The 20,377-nt window shown below is 45.0% G+C and overlaps 1 protein-coding gene across 1 annotated transcript; it reads left to right on the top strand.

Moving 5' to 3' along the window:
• The first annotated feature begins 12,520 nt into the window (after positions 1-12,520).
• LOC142256388 (chemerin-like receptor 1) lies at positions 12,521-13,460 on the top strand. The gene is given in 2 exon segments (XM_075328045.1): positions 12,521-12,949; positions 12,951-13,460. Coding segments are annotated over 2 exon segments (936 nt in total). The 5' UTR covers positions 12,521-12,523.
• Positions 13,461-20,377: the final 6,917 nt, after the last annotated feature.

Below are 20,377 nucleotides of genomic sequence, written 5' to 3'. Positions count from 1 at the left end.
TCCCTTTTGCCAAAAATTGTGCCCCACACACACCCACCCCTTCAGTGGCAGCACTTGTGCCCTAGTTGTACACTTCACAGCTAGATTTGCATCAAGCACATTCCAAATCCACAAGCATTTACTCTCCCCAGGATGACACAGGGGTAGTAAATTCCTTGTGGATCCATGACTTGTTCATTTTGATGAACGTTAGTCTGTCCACATTGTCACTGGACAGACGCGTGCGCTTATCTGTCAGCACACACCCAGCAGCACTGAAGACACGTTCAGAGACAACGCTGGCAGCTGGACACGACAAAATCTCCAAGGCGTAACTGGAGAGCTCTGGCAATTTTTCTAGATTTGAAGCCCAAAAATGAGCAAGGCTCCATTTGCAAAGTCATGGCATCGATGTTCATTTGGAGATACTCCTGTATCATCCTCTCCAGCCGTTGACTATGTGTCAGACTTGTTGTCTCTGGTGGCCTTGCAAAAGAGGGTCTAAAAAAATTATGAAAAGATTCCATAAAATTGCTGTTACCAGCACCAGATACGGTGCTACTGGTACGGGTAGACTGTTGAAGATGACGAGACCGTCCCATGTTTGTCAAGTTACAACTGGGAGATTCACTCCCTGCACCTGCACGGTTGTTTGGTGGAAAAGCCGAGCTAAGATCGAGTAACAGCTTCTGCTGATACTCCTGCATACGTACGTCCCTTTCTATGGCTGGAATTATGTCACAAAATTTGGACTTGTACCGGGGATCTAATAGTGTGGCAAGCCAGTAGTCATCATCACTTCTAATTTTGACAATACGAGGGTCATGTTGGAGGTAGTGCCACAAGAAGGCACTCATGTGTCTTGCGCAGCCATGCGGACGAAGTCCACGCTGTGTTTGTGGCATAGAGGTGCTACCCGTTCTTTCTTCCTCTGACATCTCCCCCCAACCTCTTTCAACTGAAATTTGACCAAGGTCTCCCTCATCCGCTGAGTCTTCCATGTCCATGGACAGTTCGTCCTCCATTTCTTCATGTTCTCCTGCACCTTCCTCAACATTTCGCCTGCTACTATGCGCCCTTGTTGATCCCTGTCCCTCATGGTCCCATGCCTGCCGCGTTGGTGATGATGAACGTCTGGACCTTGGTGATGTTGTTGTCCCTTGCACATATGAATCCTCCTGTAGTTCCTCCCCTTCCTGATGTCCCACCCCCTGACTCCGAATAGTGTTTAGCGTGTGCTCCAGCATGTAAATGACTGGAATTGTCATGCTGATAATGGCATTGTCAGCGCTAAACATATTCGTCGCCATGTCGAAACTGTGCAGAAGGGTGCATAGGTCCTTGATCTGAGACCACTCCATCAGGGTGATCTGCTCCACCTCTGCATCTCGTTGGCCCAGGCTATACGTCATGACGTATTGCACCAGGGCTCGGCGGTGCTGCCACAGTCACTGTAACATGGGGAGAGTCGAATTCCAGCGTGTCGCCACATCACATTTCAGGTGATGAACCGGCAGGCCGAAAGACTTCTGGAGCGATGCAAGTCGCTCAGCTGCGGCGGTTGAACGGCGGAAGTGAGCAGACAGTTTTCGTGCCCTGGTCAGAAGGCCATCTAGGCCGGGATAGTGTGTTAAAAATTGCTGGACAACAAGGTTCAACACGTGAGCCATACAAGGCACGTATGTCACCTTGCCCAGGCGAAGGGCCGCACCCAGGTTTGCAGCATTGTCGCACACGGCCTTACCAGGCTGCAGGTTGAGTGGAGACAACCATTTATTAAACTCGGACCGCAGAGCTGACCACAGCTCCTCAGCTGTGTGACTCCTATTACCAACACATGTCAAGCTAAAGACCGCCTGATGCCATTGCACTCTGCTGCCAGCATAGTAATGAGGGGTACGTGATTCCTTCTGCGCAGTGAGAACGCTGGTGGCCTGACCAGGCAGGCTTGGGGCAGAGGTGGAGGACACAGATGAGGTGGAGGAGGCAGAAGCAGTGGCGGAACTTGGACAGACAGAGGATTGACACACAAGTCGTGGGGACGGCAAGACTTGTGCAGCAGACCCTTCACCATCTATCACCATAGTTACCCAGTGCCCAGTCAGCGACATGTAACGTCCCTGTCCATGCTTACTGGTCCAAGTATCGGTGGTGAAATGCACCCGTTCACACACAGAGTTTCTCAAGGAAGCGGTGATGTTGTGTGCGACATGCTGGTGTAGCGCGGGCACACCTTTCTTAGAGAAGTAGTGGCGACTAGGTATCTGGTACTGGGGCACAGCGACAGACATAAGGTCTCTTAAATCCTGTGTGTCCACTAGGCGGAAAGGCAGCATTTCGGTAGCCAAGAGCTTACAGAGGGATAGAGTCAACCACTTAGCTTTGTCATGGGTCGCAGGAAATGGCCTTTTATTTGACCACATCTGAGGGACAGAGATCTGGCTGCTGTGTGTAGACGGTGTTGAGTAGGGTGTCCCTGGAAAAATGCAGGTTTGTGAGGAAAGTGCAGGCAGAGACATGATGTTGCCTTCATCCAACGTTGGTGCTATCGATGTCTGAGAGAGCTGTACACACTCACTTGTTTCCTCTTCTAAAGCAACTGACGACCTACCAAGCAAACTGCCTGTTGCGGTTACAGTGGTGGAAGTTGTGCGTGGAAAACCAGGTGTGACAGCTGTCCCCACAGTCCTAGAAGATGAAGAGCACGCGGATGCAATGGAAGGGGCAGGCCGTGGATGGTTCGCTACGCTAGGCCGCATTGCAGCACGGTGAACTTCCCACTGGGACCTATGATATTTATTCATGTGACGATTCATGGAAGAAGTTGTCAAACTGCTGAGGTTTTGACCTCTACTAAGAGAATCACGACAAATTTTACACATCACATAATTTGGGCGATCTTTTTATATGTCAAAAAAGGACCAGGCTAGGCAAGGCTTAGAGGGCATGCGACCTGCTGAGCCCCCCCGACTAGTGCTCAGAGGCAGAGTGGTGGCTGATGATGCAGTTGTAAATGTGCTACCAGTGCTCCGACTCTGTCCAGGAAGGCGCAAGGTAACTTCGTCGTCGGTTGCATCCTCCTCCACCGCCTCTGTTGACCTCCTCGATTGCCTGACTGTGGGTTGACAGTAGGTGGGATCTAGAACTTCCTCATCAATTGTTGTGTTTGCACTCCCCTCCCCCTCAGACCGAGCCTCTTCTTGCCCTGACCGAATATTTAAGTTGTCATCCCAATCTGGTATCTGCGTCTCATCGTCATCAGTATGTTCCTCATTGTCTATAACCACAGGTGTTACAGTTTATGACAAAGGGTCCACATTATGCTCAGAAACTTCGTCCTCACGGCCTGAATCAGAGTCACAAAGGTTCTGGGCATCACTGCAGACCATTTCCTGGTCTGTACTCACTGTAGCTTGGGAGCAGACCTCTGATTCCCAGGCTATAGTGTGACTGAACAGCTCTGCAGACTCAGCCATCTCAGTTCCACCATACTGTGCAGGGCGGATGGACACTTCAGAGCTGGGAGAAAGCAAGTTTGATTGAGATGACAACTCAGAGGACTGGTGTTTTTTGGATGTGGTACTTGAGGTGGCTGAGAGGGCACTTGTTGGACCACTTGAGATCCATTCAAGCATTTTCCTTTTTTGGCCATCATCTACCTTTGTTCCTGTTGTTTGTGTCCGTAAAAATGGTAGCACATCGGATTGTCCACTGTAAGTAGTAGACATCTTACTTTTGCTGGTAGATGGTCTATCTTCAGCACATGATAATGGAGCTTTGCCACCTTCCCCACGGACAAACCCTTTTTTTCCTTTTCCAGCACGCCTCTTCCCCTTTCCACCAGCATCTGTCATTTTGCCACTCATGTTGATTGCGACAAGATTGTGCACTGAAAATGTGGTAGTAAAAATTGAGAGGTGGTGTAGATTGCAGCGGTGGTATAGCTTTATTAACAGCAGAATAATAAAGAATAAATATCCCTGACAATGCAACTACGGCTCTTAAACTGGCAGCATAAATTGCTAGTATAATGGTTTAGTAACAATGAGTTTGAGTGTGCAATGCAGGCAGAGGTGCTGCAAATATCTGTGCACTACTGGGACTATACAGAAGTCCAATAGCCACGTTTAGGATGCCACTAAGTTCACTCAGTGTTTGCTAGTATAATGGCTTAGTAACAATGAGTTTGAGTGTGCAAAGGGCAGGAGGGTACAGTGGCAGGGTTGTGGGTCTCTGGGTAGAGGAAAGGAAGCCTGCCTTTCTATCCCTACTAATGGGGAAATGCAGCGAGGAAATCCCTGACCTTAGCTACACAGACGTTGTCATCTTGTGTAGCTGTTAAACTCTGTTTTCACGGACCTGTCACCTATGGCTCTGACCCTGCCGGTATGAGCCCTTAAAAGGACTGATAGAAAGTGCTATCCCTAAGCTGTCCAGCGCTGTGTATAGAGCGTATACAGCAGTATCGGCGATAGGAGCTGTGCCAGTGATGTCTGACACCAAGGACGCAGAAGGCAGATAATGGCGTGCTGGAGGAAAATGTCCGGTTTTATAATGCAGGGACATGTGACATGGACATCCTATCACACATGCCGTTGCTTCTCTGGCTAAAAGTCCACTTAGCTGTGTGTGTGTCTGGGATTGGCTGCCATAATGGCCCGCCCCACTACACGCGCGCGCGACTTACACTATTACAGCGGAAAGCCAGCTAGGAATTAGCTGGGTTTTTTGGTGCTAGAACCGTTCTCGAACATATCTAGAACTATCGAGCTTTTGCAAAAAAGCTCGAGTTCTAGTTCGATCTAGAACAGCCCCCAAAATCACTCGAGCCGCGAACTGGAGAACCTCGAACCGCGAACCGCGCTCAACTCTACTTAGGAGGGTTTATGCTAGTTATATTTATATTTAAGTTTAGGAGGTTTGATGCTATTAACAGATTCCCTTTAACAGTCCAGCTTTGCTGTGTATCCTGGAACAGAGTCTGGAGAGTCATCTCATTATCTATAAAATGACAACAGAAAAGTGTTTGAATTATTTTTAAAAGAGTCACCTAAATATCATAAATATCATCATATCATGGGGTGAAAGGCGATAAAAAGGGATCAGGAGTCCTAAACTAGCCCTCAGGCTAGGGGGGCCCTATATTTCCCTGATCCCAGAGATACGCCTGATGGTGATGATGTCTGGGCTGCCTTCCTTGCCCTGCTCCTGTACAAACGGCTGACAAATATTAATAGTATTGGGATAGTCAAAATCAAAATTTATGTGAAAAACACAAATCCCTATTAAAAGTTATTCTTTATTTACTCAATTATTAAAAAAAATGCCCAGGTGAATCACCAGCACACACTAATAGTGTAGGGAAGTACAAATATATTCGAGGGATAATAAAAAACAATATTTCTCAATGATATTTGATGGGGCGCCAGCTATGTTAGGGTGTCATACCCTCCGTTGGCAGGTAGGGGGTCAGATATAGGTATATATAAAGGTCATTGTCGTCCATGAATTTTGAGGAGAATTTTCTCCAATTTTTTCAGACCTCTACTGTTAAATATTTAAAATAATAAAAAATAAGTTTTTTGAAAAAATACACATAAAAAATATCATTGAGAAATACTGTTTTTTATTATCCCTCGAATATATTTGTACTTCCCTACACTATTAGTGTGTCTGGCTGATTCACCTGGGCAATTTTTTTTAAAAATTGAGTGAATAAGGAATAACTTTTAGTAGGGATTTTTGCTTTTCACGTAAATTCTGCTCCTTTACAAACGTGATCTAATATGCCCTCTCCCTCACACACAAGGGGAGCACCGATACAGGAGTGGTAGAACCCACAAATAAGGACAAACAGGGAAAACCAAGCTCAATCATACAGCACGCGCACACAGATGTATTAGACAACAAGCAATAAGGAGGAAGCTAAGAACAAGCAGGCAGAAATGAGATGACAAGAGAACTCGATGCACAAGGCAATATAATCACCAGCAGGACTGGGATACAACAGCACACTGACCGGTGTAGCTAAAGCTATAGTCGACATAGGAAGATAGGCTCCACCATCTTAAAAAGGAGGGGAATGACTGTGATACATCTACCACAACATGTGATCCAAGAGGTAATCAGCAAGCAGAAATGAACTCCTGCAAGCCCGATCACTAATGACAACGCAGTTGGTTAACACCTGAGCCTGTCTGTGTAACTTGGAAGCACGAAAAGAGGCATAGTGAGGAGTGTCAGACTCTGCAGTGTGAACAGCCTCAGATGCCGCCATGACATAAATTCACAAAAGATTGATAAGAAAACATGAATTGTCTACCAGAAGTTCTGAATATTTGACTAAAGAAAAATAAATAATTATATAAATTCAGCATTATTTCCAGCAACTGCTATATTTCAATGTAATAAGGATTACTTATTAATTAAGGGGTGGGGAATGGTAGGGGATGATGATTGTTTATGTTATTCTCATTCTGCCATGGACCCAATATTAAAACACAATATATATACTGTATAATGGAGCACAATGTATGTAATAAAATAATATTATTGTGTTTTTATGGTTATTACATTTTTGCTTATTAATATTATTAAATTGTTTAATTATTGTTTAATTATTATTATTATTTAATTATGATTAAAAACAATATTATTTTAATAATAAAAAAAATAAAATTATTGTGTTTATTATTATTATTACATTGTTTAATTATTGTTTAATTATTATTGTTTAATTATTATTACAAATTATTATTTTTTTCTTTTAGATAAAGAGTCAGAATGGATGTTGATTATTTAAACCTCACCTTTTATTATAACCTGAGTTACATTGACTGGGATAGATACGTTCAGAGTCTTTATTTTTACTATGGAAGAGAAAGTCAGGGTCCGTTTTCCAACAGATTAGGTCTTGCGTGGTATTCATTTCATTACAATCACAAGACAGATGTGAACAGAGATGTAAAAAGACTTTTTCACTGCATTTAGATTTATTCAGCAAAAGATCCTATAAAGAGCCACTGACTCGTCCATGGCCAGATCTGCACAATCTACAACGGCACAGCTCTGCTGTGTATGAATTTACCATTAATATAGGGTTATCTTTTTTCTACTTAAAGGGACAGTCTATAAGGACCCCTTCACAGGTCTATGTTTTGGTATGTGTGATGTTCGTTTTCACACATGCCGGAGACACGGACACACATAGACCCATTAAATCAATGGGTTTGCTCACTAATTAGTGTTGTAGCAGGGACCGTGTGTCTGTGTGCTCCACACGGCGACATGTCCATTTTTGGATTTTTGGCTGGTAGCATGGATGTCACACGGAAAGCACACTGATGTGATCCGTGTAACGCGTACCGAAGAACACCCATTCACTGAAATTAAATAGATTGTTATACCTACCTGTTTCCGGTGCTGCAGTTGCTTCCGGGTCCTGCTCATTATACCTCATGAATATTCACTGCACTGACTCGACCCGGAACCAAGTGTGATAGCAGCATAGGAGACAGGTAAGTATACAAGCTCATGCTGTCCGTGTGCTATCCGGATGTTACACCAACAGTTCATGGAGAACACACAGGGACACATGGATGGCCATGCGTACCTAAACCATGGACCGTCACACATGTGCGTTTAATGCATGGACGTGTGAAGGGGGTCTAAGAGAATTAAAATTAAGAAGTCCTGTGTCTTACTCTTGTTTAATAGCTAGTGGAGAGCAATGACAAATATTATCTCTTTTATGAGGGAACGCAGTATGTTTATGCATTTCAAAGAGAAGCCTCTGATTTAAAATGGAATCTATCAGTAGGATCAATCCTTTGCTGACTTACATATGGGCATGTAGGTCATAGAAAGTTGAATAAAATAATACCTTGATATCTGTGATCTCACATTTTCTTAATATGTCTTTCAATTGAGGAGAATCATTTAAAGAGAATCTGTCATCACGACTTAACCTGTTAAATTAAAGGTAGGGCCATAATGCCCCTATTATACTAATTTTCACGACCGAGGAAGTAACTGTATGTCCTAAATCATGAAAGGGTAATCATCACCTGCTGCTGCGGTGAGCCTGTGGCAATCCCCTCACATGTCTGCTGATTTGTACAGCAGACACGTGTGCCTTGTAGGCGCAGGAGGATCTACCATCCACCTGCGCCTGTTACCACCTTAAATTGCGCTGTCAAAATGTGACAGCGCAATTTAAATGCCCGGAGCGGGTAACACGCACTTATCTGCTGCTGTGCAGCTCTGATCAAGAGAAATCAATGAGCGATCAGACTGCTGATCCTTATAGTCCACTAGGGGGACTAGTAAAATAAAAAAAAAGTAAAAAAAATGTTTTACAATTTTGCAAAAAATAAAAGAACTTCAAAAAGTTTAAATCATCCCCCATTCGCCCCATTGAATATTAAAAGGTTAAAAAAATTAAAAAATATACACACTTTTGGTATCACCGCTTTCAAAAACGCCTCATTTATCAAAATATAAATTCAATTCACTTGATCGGTAAATGGTGAAGCAAAAAATATTCCAAACATCAAAATAACGCTTTTTGCAAATTTTGCACAAAATGTAATAACTTGCGATCAAAAGGTAGCATCTGTGCAAAAATGGTATCATTAAAAATGTAATCTCGAGACCCAAACAATAAACCATCACTGGGCCCAGATCCCAAAATATGAGAACGCTACGAGTCACGGAAAATGGCGCTTAAAGTGTGCCACTTTTTTTGGACAAATTTCTGATTTTTTTTTAACCCCTTTCATAAAAGAAATCCTATACATATTTGGTGTGTACGAAATTGTACTGACTTGAGGCATCACACCAACACATCACTTTTACCATACAGTGTACAAGGTGAATAGAATATCCCAAAAACAATCATGTAATAGCACTTTTTTTGCAATTTTTCCATACTTGCAATTTTTTTGCTGTTTTTCAGTACACTATATGGTAGGCCTCTTTCACACGTCCTTTTCTCTGGTACGTGTTTGGTCCATTTCCTCACGTACCGGATACACGGGTACACGTAGGCCCATTAAAATCAATGGGTCTGTGCTCACGTGCGTGTTCTGCCATAGTACGTGTGTACATGTGGAGTATATATGTGCCCGTGTGCTCCTAGCATCAACATGTCCGTTTTTCTCCGGCATCACGGGTGTCACATGGAACGTAAACGGACCACACGGGGGTGTTCCGTCTGACACGCGCCGGAGAAAAAACACGTGTATGAAAAAAAAAAAAACCTTTACTCACCTTCTCCAGCCCTACAGTCTCTGCCGCAGCTGCCACTTGCTTCCAACCACCGCTCATTATGCTCATTGAATATTCACTTCTCTGCGGCTGGAAGCAGCGGGGAGTCGGCAGGACCGGAGACCAAAGATCAGCATCACAGACAGCGAAGCCAGGGACAGGTGAGTAGAAAGTTCCCGTTCTACGTGTGTTATCACTGATAACACACGGAGAACACACGTGTGCCATAAACATGGCTCACAGAGGGCAAAACGCACCTTTGACACGTCCGTGGAAAACGTGCGTGGTTTTTCACGGGCGTTTAAAAGAGGCCGTAAAATGTATGGTCTCATTTAAAAGTATAATTTGTCTTGCAAAACGGCTCTCGGACTAAAGGCCACTTTAAATGCTGCGATATTGGTACCGATATCGCTAGTGTGGGTACCCGCAGCAAATCGCTGCCCGTGGTGCTCAACATCGCCCCGACCCGTCACACTACTTACCTGCCTAGCGACGTCGCTGTGACCAGCGAACTGCCTCCTTTCAAAGGGGGGCGGTTCGTTTGGAATCACAGCGACGTCACTAAGCGGCCGCCCAATCAAAGCGGAGGGGCGGAGATTAGCGGGGCGAACATCCCGCCCACCTCCTTCCTTCCGCATTGCGGGCGGGACGCAGGTAAAGAGAGGTTCTTCGTTCCTGCGGTGTCACACGGAGCGATGTGTGCTGCCGTAGGAACGAGGAACAACATCGTTACTGCAGCAGCAACGATGATCGAGATTAGGGGGGCATGTCACTGATCAGCGATTTTGAATGTTTTTGCTACGATTCAAAATCGCTCATAGGTGTCACACACAACGACATCGCTAATGCGGCCGGATGTGCGTTACAAATTCCGTGACCCCAATGACATCACATTAGCGATGTCATAGCATGTAAAGCGGCCTTTAGGGTAAGGGCAGCAAAAAAAAAGAAAGAAAAATGGAAAATCGCCCAAGGTGAAGGGGTTAATGAATGCCTGTATTAGAAAAAATGTATAGCCTGGTTCTTAAACATTTTAGTGCAATAATCTTTTTGCCCGTCGTGTCATGACTGGGAGGTGGGACTGTGGGTATTGTCTTCGGTTCTGCCATAGTCCCTCCGCAATTGTATTAGAGTCCTTCTTTTTAATGTCTTGAACAGGAGCTGGAGCTCATTCGTCTCCCGAAGTTCTCCAACAAAATGACACCAGAGGCGACGCGTGCTCAGTTCAACCTCCAGTGGTCTCTAGTAAACTGGCGCCAGTGACGGTGCATGCACAGATTAGTAACTCAGCTAAATGATAAGCCACCACAAAGCAATACAATCACCAGCATGTCGTACAAACAGCACACTGACTGGTGAAGCTAAAGCTATAGTAGGCATAGGTACACAGGCTCCTCCATCTTAAAAAGGTGAAGAGTTACTGTGATAGGTCTACCACAACGATAGCAGGCTAGCAGAAATTACCCCCTTCAAGCCCGATCACTAATGAGAACACAGCTGGTTGATGCTCAAGCCTGTCTGTGTAACTCACTGCTGGAGAATGCCGGTAGATGAATGTGCGCATGCATCGCCCGCGGCAAAGTCAGCGCTAGACTGTAATTTAAAAAAAAGAGGCTCATACAAATGCGGAAGAGCCATGACAGAGCCGAGAACCCCACCCACAGTCTCACTCCGATGCATGAAAAGGTTATTGCACCAAAACGACTAAAGTTAATAAAATAAGATCCAGGCTATGGATTTTTTTCAATACAGGTATCCATTAAATAAGTATAACAGGACCATTGGTGTCATAGCTTTATTGTAGCAGGTTAAATCATGATGATAGATTCTCTTTAAATTTACAGTAGAGCAGACCACCAGAGGAGTGCTGCTTTGTGAGAGTCTTTGTTATTTTAGGACAATCATTCCACTTGGTAAAAATCTCTAAAATGTTTTAAAATCCCCCCAAATAGGGCATAAGCCACTCTCTACGAGGGAAAATACTTGAGCCACAATGATTTTTAGTGGATGGGGAGGTGCCACCAAAGAGGAATAGCATGGTGGCACAATGATTAGTATTGTTGCTTTGCTGCTTTAAATCCCACCAAGGACAACATCTTGCATGTTGTCCTCCAGATACTCTGTTTTCCTTCCATTATCCAAAGACATACTGATAGGGAATTTAGCTTGTGCTTCAAAGGGAACAGATAATATCTGACAACCACTGTGAGATTAATGGCCCAATATAAGTAGCTACATAATGGCTAACAAGGCAACATCAAGGGCCAGTAAGGCATTCATTGTGGTGATTAAGGAGGCACCAAAATAGGTCAGTGAAGGCTATTGATATGTCAGGGCTCCTACCCCACTGTATGTTGGCCCTTACTGAACTTTTCCTTCCATTCTTACCCTTTCACATTCTGAACCTTAATTAACCTTTATGATGCCTTATTACCCACCTTAGGCCATTCCTCACTGAACTGTTTTGGTGCCTCCTTTTGTATGATGATCGCCACACCTTCTCCACCAGCATGATGGTCCCGGCCACAAACCCAAAACAGCGCCACGGCTCCATAAACCCCACTCAGTATAAAGGTATTCACAATCCCACCACAATATGATGCCCCCCAAAAATCCTCATAAAATACAGTATGATAATCCCCGTACAGCACCCGATAGAGTAAGATGACCCACATACACAGTATATTGGTCATCTTATGGCACTCCATACAGTATAATGGAGGCTGGGAACACTATCCAGCATGATGGTCATCCTACACAGCCCATCATACAATACGATGATCCCCAACAGTATTCTTGTAACCACAGCCTAATAAAACAAGTAATATTCCCCCTAACCAGGACCCTGTCCAAAAGCCTTCTCCTCTATCCTGTTTTGCAAGTGGATGCTGATGGCGTGATACAATCATGTTATTATTCTGGCCTTCAATAAGATGCAGGCTACTACTAGCCTGCTAGAAGTCAACGCCACATAGGGGATGTCAGTCATTTTGATCAAGTCATTGCATCTCGTTGCCTACATCCACTAAGTGATAAAGTATGGATCCGGTGGTTTTGTGTTCCACAACAGCTCTCTTTTCAGGGCAAGTATTAATGGTGTGACCAAGCCACACAATGTGATCTCTTTTTGATTTTTTCCCTCTGTACTCCATGTATACTCCTCTATAGACAATAACTATTTAAGGAAATACAATTTTTTTTAATGATCCTAACTTTACCCTATCATGTCTTTCGAAGGTCAGACATCATAAACAGCTCAATTTACATGGATGATTACATGACCACTAAAGAGTTTTTAGAAAAAATGGCAATTACTTTGTTCAGCATATTTTTTGCTCTCGGGATTATCGGTAATGGATTAGTCATCTGGATTGCCGGATTCAGGATGAAGAAGACGATCAGTACCGTGTGGTTCCTCCACCTGGCCATCGCGGACTTCCTGTGCTGTGCCTCTCTGCCTGTGAGAATTGCAGAGTATTCTGTCCCTTACTTGCCAAATATATTTTGTTATATCAGCATGATTCTGTTCAATATAAACATGACCACCAGTGTTCTCCTCCTGACGGCCATGAGTATTGACCGCTGGGTGTCCGTCATGTGGCCATTCTGGGCAAAAGTTCATAGAACCTGTAATGTGGTGAGAATCTCTGCAGCGATCATCTGGGGGTTCAGCTTCCTGTTTTCTGGTTTAATTTTTTACTCATACGGGTTCCATTTTTTTGGATTTAATTGAATGGTGTCTAATCTATGACTTTATTGATGATTATGTCAAGATGATAAAAAATAGAGTGAAACTGCTCAGATTTGTTATAATGTGTGTGATCCCTTTTCTCATCATTGTCACCTCTTATGTCACCATTTTCTACAAGATTAGAAAAAGTAAGAGATCCCAGAGATCTCAGAGATCCTCCAGGATCATCACCTGTGTTATATTGTGTTTCTTCATCTGCTGGTTTCCATATTACATCTGGCCACTTACACCCATGTATGATATACCTGACTTATTATTCTATATAGTAAATACTCCCATTATCACCCTGGCGTCTCTTAACAGCTGTATGAATCCAATCATTTATGTATTTATGGGACAGGATTTCCAACATGGTTTTTTGAGATCCATCCCCACCAGTCTCGTAAGAGCCTTAAGTGATCATCCTAATGACCTGTGCAGAGAAGAAGAAGATGCAGAAAATACTCGCTCTACAGTTGTTTAAAGTATTTTCTAAAGCGGGCTTTACACGGTACGATCTATTGTGCGATTGCACGAGCGATCGTACCCACCCCCGTCGTTTGTGCGTCACGGGCAAATCGCTGCCCGTGTCACACAAAGTCGTTATACCGCCGTCACACGCACTTACCTGCTGAGCGACCTCGCTGTGGGGACAAACATCCTCTTCCTGAAGGGGGAGGGACGTTCGGCATCACAGCGACGTCACACAGCCGCCAGCCAATAGAAGCGGAGGGGCGGAGATGAGCGGGACATAAACATCCCACCCACCTCCTTCCTTACGCATTGCCGGCGGCTGCCACAGGACACAGGTAAGCTGCTGTTCATCGTTCCCGGGGTGTCACACGGAGCGATATGTGCTACCCCGGGTCCGATGAACAACCGGCGCAAAAGAGAATAAACGATTTTTTTAAAAAAATGAGCGACCTGTACACGACTCGCAATTCGTAACTGATTTGTGATCGTTTACAGACGCTCATAGGTGTCACACAGGACAACGTCGCAAGCGATGCCGGATGTACGTCACGAAAACAGTGACCCCGACGATCTATCGCACGATAGATCGTCTCGTGTGACGCTCGCATAACATTCTACACAGAAACCTCTTAATGCTTTAGTGCACCAGAACTTGCAGCCAATACAGTATATCACAAAAGTGAGTACACCCTTCACATTTTTGTATAATGAGATAAATAATTGATACACCAGAATTGTGCAACATTACAATAAAATCCAATAAGAGATGATCAAAATATCATATCTACACCAAAATGGTATCACTAAAAACATCAGCTTAGTGTGCAAAAAATAAGCCCTTACAAAGCCCCATAGCCCGAAAAATATGGGTCACCAGAAATGGTGACAACATATCTGAATTTCTTTTCTTTTCTATATTAAAAAAAAAAAACAACTATACATTCACAATATAAAAGTCATGGTAAATAAAAACCCAAAAAATGATTGTGGAATTGCACTTGTTTTTGCTATTTCAATGCACTTGGAATTTTTTTTGGCATCTCATGATAAAATTAATGATGTCATTCAAAAGTACAACACATTGTAGAAAAAACAAGCCCTCATACGGCTATGCTGATGGCAAAAGAAAGTAGTTGTGGGTCTTGGAAGAAGGGGAGAAAAAAAGGAAAACGCCGAAACGGAAAATCATAAGGTCGTGAAGGGGTTAATGAGTGCTGATTTTACATCGACTAAATTTCCAGGCTTTGTGGAAGAAAGTATGCATGTAAAAAAAAAAGATTAGGGTTCCATTACAGGCTGCCTTGACGTTGCTGATGGGCACTAATTGATTGTTTTTACCCTATGAAACTTTTCTTTAAATATTTGTAAACATATACTTATGTATCAATCAATATTCTAAACAATTTTGAGCATGTGTTAAAGGCCAATTGATAAAAATTCTAATTCCCTATGTATAAAAGCTTTGAAAAATGATCTGTATTGTGTATTTCATTGTTTTATCAGTCATATTGGCAGATATGTCTCAAAATTTTGCCAAATTTTTCACAGTAGAACAATCTCCATGGCCCCGATTTATCAATACCAGCATTGTTTATGTCAGTTATGATGAGGGGGCATGGTGGCGTCAGTGGTACACCTCTTAAGGAATTCAGCATTTCTTAAAGTTGGTGTGTGTCTGCGGGTTCAAAGTTGCACAGCCGCGCATTTTTGGGAAGACCCGGTAATGATGGCTGTGCTCATTTTTCAAAATGCTTTTCAATACCATATGATGCTTTTGGATAGGATTGTGGAGCTGTATGATGAACGGGGGATGTGTTCAATAATTGGGAGGGGGTGGGGAGAGGCTAGAGGAGGGTGCACTTTTTTTTATAAATTTTATTTACGGATATTGCTGCAGCCAATCACGGCTCAAAAAAACATCCACAAGATACAGACACAGGGGCTTTTGTCATTGGCTGCTTAAGTCACATGGCATATAAGATGCGGGTATGTGGTGTCGGCGCCATCTTGTCATTGTTAAAGCTTAGGGAAGGTACTGTCACCGCTGCTGCCTGACAGTGAGCTTAGCTAGAAGTTTATTCTTAGGTGTTGAGATATATAGGAGAACAATAGTGTAGAATAGGCACATGCAGTGTAGGGAAAGCTGTGTGCCACAAATTGGCATTTCATAATATAAAAAGGATTGATACTTGTGAATGGCTGCTAAAGAGTTGCTAGTGAAGGGTCTAAATAGGTATTGGTGTTTTAAAGTGCCTGCTAAAAATGTGTGATTAAACCATCTAACTAGGTATTGGTACATTAGAGTGCCTGCTAAAAATTTGTCATTGGACAACCCATTCACACAGCTGCCGCGTTGTGGACTGCTCTCCAGGCCGAGATCAATCAGTCACTGTCTAAGTCTCCACTGAACCCGAAGCCAGGGAAGGCCATGTGCGATATGCTGCCATGTGCCCGGCAGCCAGCATTATCTCAGAATGTGTCTTCAACACTGCTGGCAGTATAATGACAGATAAGTGCATTGATCTGTCTCCTGAAAGTGTAGACCATTTAACTTTCACCAAGATGAACAAGTTATCGATGTCCAATGACTTTGCCACCCCTTTCCCAGACTGTGCAGACTAGGAAATCGTGTGGTGCCAGGGTTCTGGATGCACTAGCCCTATACCTGGCTGCCATCTTGCTGTCTCTGGTGAAGGTAGAAATGCTGGTTTAGATCTTGTTACAGGGCTGATCCTACGCATCCATGTTGTGGCATTCAACCATTTGTAGTCTGTGCCAATTGTTCCACTTTTCCTGTTTTCTGACGTTTTGGAAATGTGGAGGCTCCAAAATAGGTCTCCACATTTTTATTGGCCTCTACTGGCAGGGGTGTGGGAGCAACAGGCCTAAACCTGTCACTCATCCACCTCTTAATTTTAAATATGGAAATGTCAGGCCACATCCTGTGTGTTGCATGGACCATAGCTGACTGCTGTACAAAGACTGTATGGGACAATGTGGGGGTCAATTCATGCCACTATCCTGCTGTCTGCCTGAAATGTCAAGACTCCAAGATGGGTCTACAAGTTGTGTCTTGTCTTTAGTGGCAGGAGTCTGGGAGCAGTAACCCTACACCTGTCTCTCATCCACCTCAATATTTCTTATATCAATAGTTTACGCGTTAATGGCTGCGTCACAACAGTAGGGGCTGCACTGTAAAACATATTTTTGCTGTTGTGGAAGCTTTTTGACCGCCCTAAACGTGTTTTCTCTGCTTTAGGTTTGGCCTCTAATTGAATTCAATGGGTTTCAAAAATGTTTGGCGAACCGTTTGGAGAACATTGGGAAGTTTGTCAAAGATCGGCAAACCGAACTTTGAAAGGTTTGCTCATCTCTATTTACAACGATCATCACTAAATTACTAGTCAGCATCTGGAAACTCGGATGGAGAATGAAAATGATGAAAACGGATCTAACGTGGTGGAGCAGTACAGAAGCCAGAGGAACTTATATGGAAGACTGGATGGTATCCTGTGGCAATAGGACAGGTGGATCCTGCAGAAACAGGTTCTTCTGACCTCTTCATTAATGCCCTTTTTCCATCATCTTCTTTCTGCACTAGGACTCCCAGTTTTAGTAAGCCTTTAACTCTACAACGTGCAACACCAGAGAGCTAGTCAGTAGTTGGAGACCTGGGCACAGATACCCTGAAAGACACAATATGGCATGTTCTGGAGCAAGTAAAGAAGCCAGCAGTGGCTGCATGGAGGACCGGAAGGGGAACTGTTTTGACGGGAGACCTGGATGCAGGGGATTAAAGAGAATCTAAATTGTTTGCAAAATATGAAGACAAATTCAATTTGCTTTGAACCAATTTGCTCTATATTGACTGTGGAGACACAGGGTCAGTGGGTGCTCTTGATCCGCCTTTAGAAAGACAGCATGGCCCAGGGCTCATCCCAACTGAATTCCCGACCTCCTTAACCGTGGGCGGAACACTACTCAGACAACACAGGGTGAGGGAATCACAATATTAAGACTTTATTGGATCCCCAAACAATTAATGGCATATGACACATAATCAACAAAACCACAGAATGTAACCAGCAACAGTTTCTCCCCCTTCCGCTGGCTCACCAGGGATAAGAATGTCCGTGCTTCAGAGCTTCCAGGGTTACTTACTTCAAACCAGCAGCACCCCGCTTTTGGCGGGCATCCACCGAGAATGCAATAACGTCGGATGTAGGAAGCTGGCTGAGCCTGTAGGCAGGTGACTGGATTGTCACAAGCTGGATTCCGTCCTTAGGTAGTCCTTGATATCTCAACCAAATCCTTGCACTCAATGCTGAAGTCCATGTAGTATTATAATCCAGGTTTGGTTTTGGCTTGCCAATCGGATCCGCAGATGGTAGATTGGTATCATGTAACAAGGGTCTACCTGGGCAATGGACAGTCCTCCTTATACCCCTGCGCTCTCCATTCAGACCATTGGAGTCCTCACTATTGGTGGATAAGACTGGGCTCTTATTGGCTAGATTTCAAGCCGTATTCAAAATATCCCTAGTAGTAATAGTCTCTGGCAGAGACAAGGGAGAGACAGCTAAAAGGTACCGTCACACTAAGTAACATCGCTAGCAACATCGCTGCTGAGGCACAACTTGCTAGCGATGTTGCTGTGTGTGACATCCAGCAACAACCTGGCCCCTTCTGTAAGGTCGTTGGTTGTTGCTGAATGTCCTGGACCATTTTTTAGTTGTTGCTCTCCCGCTGTTAAGCACACATCGCTGTGTGTGACAGCGACAGAGCAGCAACTAAATGTGCAGTGAGCAGGGAGCCGGCTTCTGCGGACACTGGTAACCAATGTAAATATCGGGTAACCAAGAAGCCCTTTCCTTGGTTACCCGATATTTACCTTCGTTACCAGCGTCCGCCGCTCTCACGCTGTCAGTGCGGGCTCCCTGCTCCCTGCATACGTAGCTGTAGTACACATCGGTTAATTAACCCGATGTGTTCTTTGGCTAAGAGTGCAGGGAGCCCTTGCTAAGCGGTGTGCGCTGGTAGCCAAGGTAAATATAGGGTTGGTTACCGAATATTTACCTTAGTTACCAAGTGCAACATCGCTTCCACGCGTCGCTGCTGGCTGGGGGCTGGTCACTGGTTGCTGGTGAGATCTGCCTGTGTGACAGCTCACCAGCAACCCGTGTAGCGACGCTCCAGCGATCCCTGCCAGGTCAGGTTGATGGTGGGATTGCTGGAGTGTCGCTTAGTGTGATTGTACCTTAAGTTAGGGGTGCTTCACACACAGCGAGCTCGCTGCCGAGATCGCTGCTGAGTCACGCTTTTTGTGACGCAGCAGTGACCTCATTAGCGATCTCGCTGTGTGTGACACTGAGCAGCGATCTGGCCCCTGCTGCGAGATCGCTGCTCGTTACACACAGCCCTGGTTCGTTTTCTTCAAAGGCGCTCTCCCGCTGTGACACACAGATCGCTGTGTGTGACAGCGAGAGAGCGACAAATGAAGCGAGCAGGAGCCGGCAGCACAGGCAGCATGAGAGCTGCGGAGGCTGGTAACTAAGGTAAACATCGGGTAACCAAGGTGGTTACCCGATATTTACCTTAGTTACCAGCCTCCGCAGCTCTCACGCTGCCCGTGCTGCCGGCTCCGGCTCTCTGCACATGTAGCTGCTGTACACATCGGGTTAATTAACCCGATGTGTACTGTAGCTAGGAGAGCAAGGAGCCAGCGCTAAGCTAAGCGGTGTGCGCTGGTAACTAATGTAAACATCGGGTAACCATACCCGATGTTTACCTTAGTTACCAGTGTCCGCAGCTTCCAGACGCCGGCTCCGTGCAAGCGCAGCGTCGCTTGCACGTCGCTGCTGGCTGGGGGCTGGTCACTGGTCGCTGGTGAGATCTGCCTGTTTGACAGCTCACTAGTGACCATGTAGCGATGCAGCAGCGATCCTGACCAGGTCAGATCGCTGGTCGGATCTCTGCTGCATCGCTAAAGTGTGAAGGTACCTGTTACGGGGGCTGTCTGATTATAAAAACCAAAGAGATATCAGACAGTCAGGGTCCACCGTGCAGAGACTCTGCTGCAGACTATGGCAGAGTGCAATACCTCTGTTAACTCACAGAAGGATATAATAAGTAAGTAAAGCAATTCCTCCCTTACTTGGAGGGTGTGTGGAATGATCTCTGTTAATAATCACAGAGACAAAGGCAATGTGTGCGAAATGGCACCTACCTAGGTCCGCTCTTCTAGTGGTGCAAAAGAGACGAACAGCAGCGTAAGCCGCACAAAGCTCCTACCTGCGTTCGCTCCACTAGTGTGCGAGGAAACGAACCACTAGATATGGCACCTGCCTAGGTCCGCTCTTCTAGTGGTGCAAAAGAGACGAACAGCAGCGTAAGCCGCACAAAGCTCCTACCTCTGTTCGCTCCCCTAGTGTGCGAGGATACGAACAACTGCCAGACGCAGTATAAGGAACGTTACCCTCGCGGCAACGTCCACCTACGAGTCGAATCACAAGGCCCAGCCAGACCATGTGCCTCAGGCACCTGCCTATGTCCGCTCCCCTAAGAGGTAAGGATACGGACAGCAGCCGAAGCTGTAAGGTATAAGAACGCTACCCTGCCGGTAGCGCTCACCTAGCATAGACAGAGAGATGCCTAGAGGAACGTGCACAGAGCGTCTACTCTCATGCATGAACCAAGAGGACTGAGCACCATGCGGCGTGTGTCAGGGTCTTATATAGACTCTGTGCCTCATCCAAGATGGAGGACACCAGAGCCAATCCGCTGCCAGAACGACAGGAGTGACGTCATGCTGGCCTATCACCGAGCAAGGCGTCACAAGCACATGACCAGCGACCAATCGGCATAGAAGGTGTCAGAGACATGTGACCTCGTGTCAGCGATGATGTCACCCGCACATGTGCAATGGCT

This window comes from Anomaloglossus baeobatrachus, chromosome 11 (assembly GCF_048569485.1).
Source record: "Anomaloglossus baeobatrachus isolate aAnoBae1 chromosome 11, aAnoBae1.hap1, whole genome shotgun sequence".
NCBI lineage: Eukaryota > Metazoa > Chordata > Amphibia > Anura > Aromobatidae > Anomaloglossus > Anomaloglossus baeobatrachus.
This window is presented reverse-complemented; position numbering and strand designations above follow the sequence as displayed.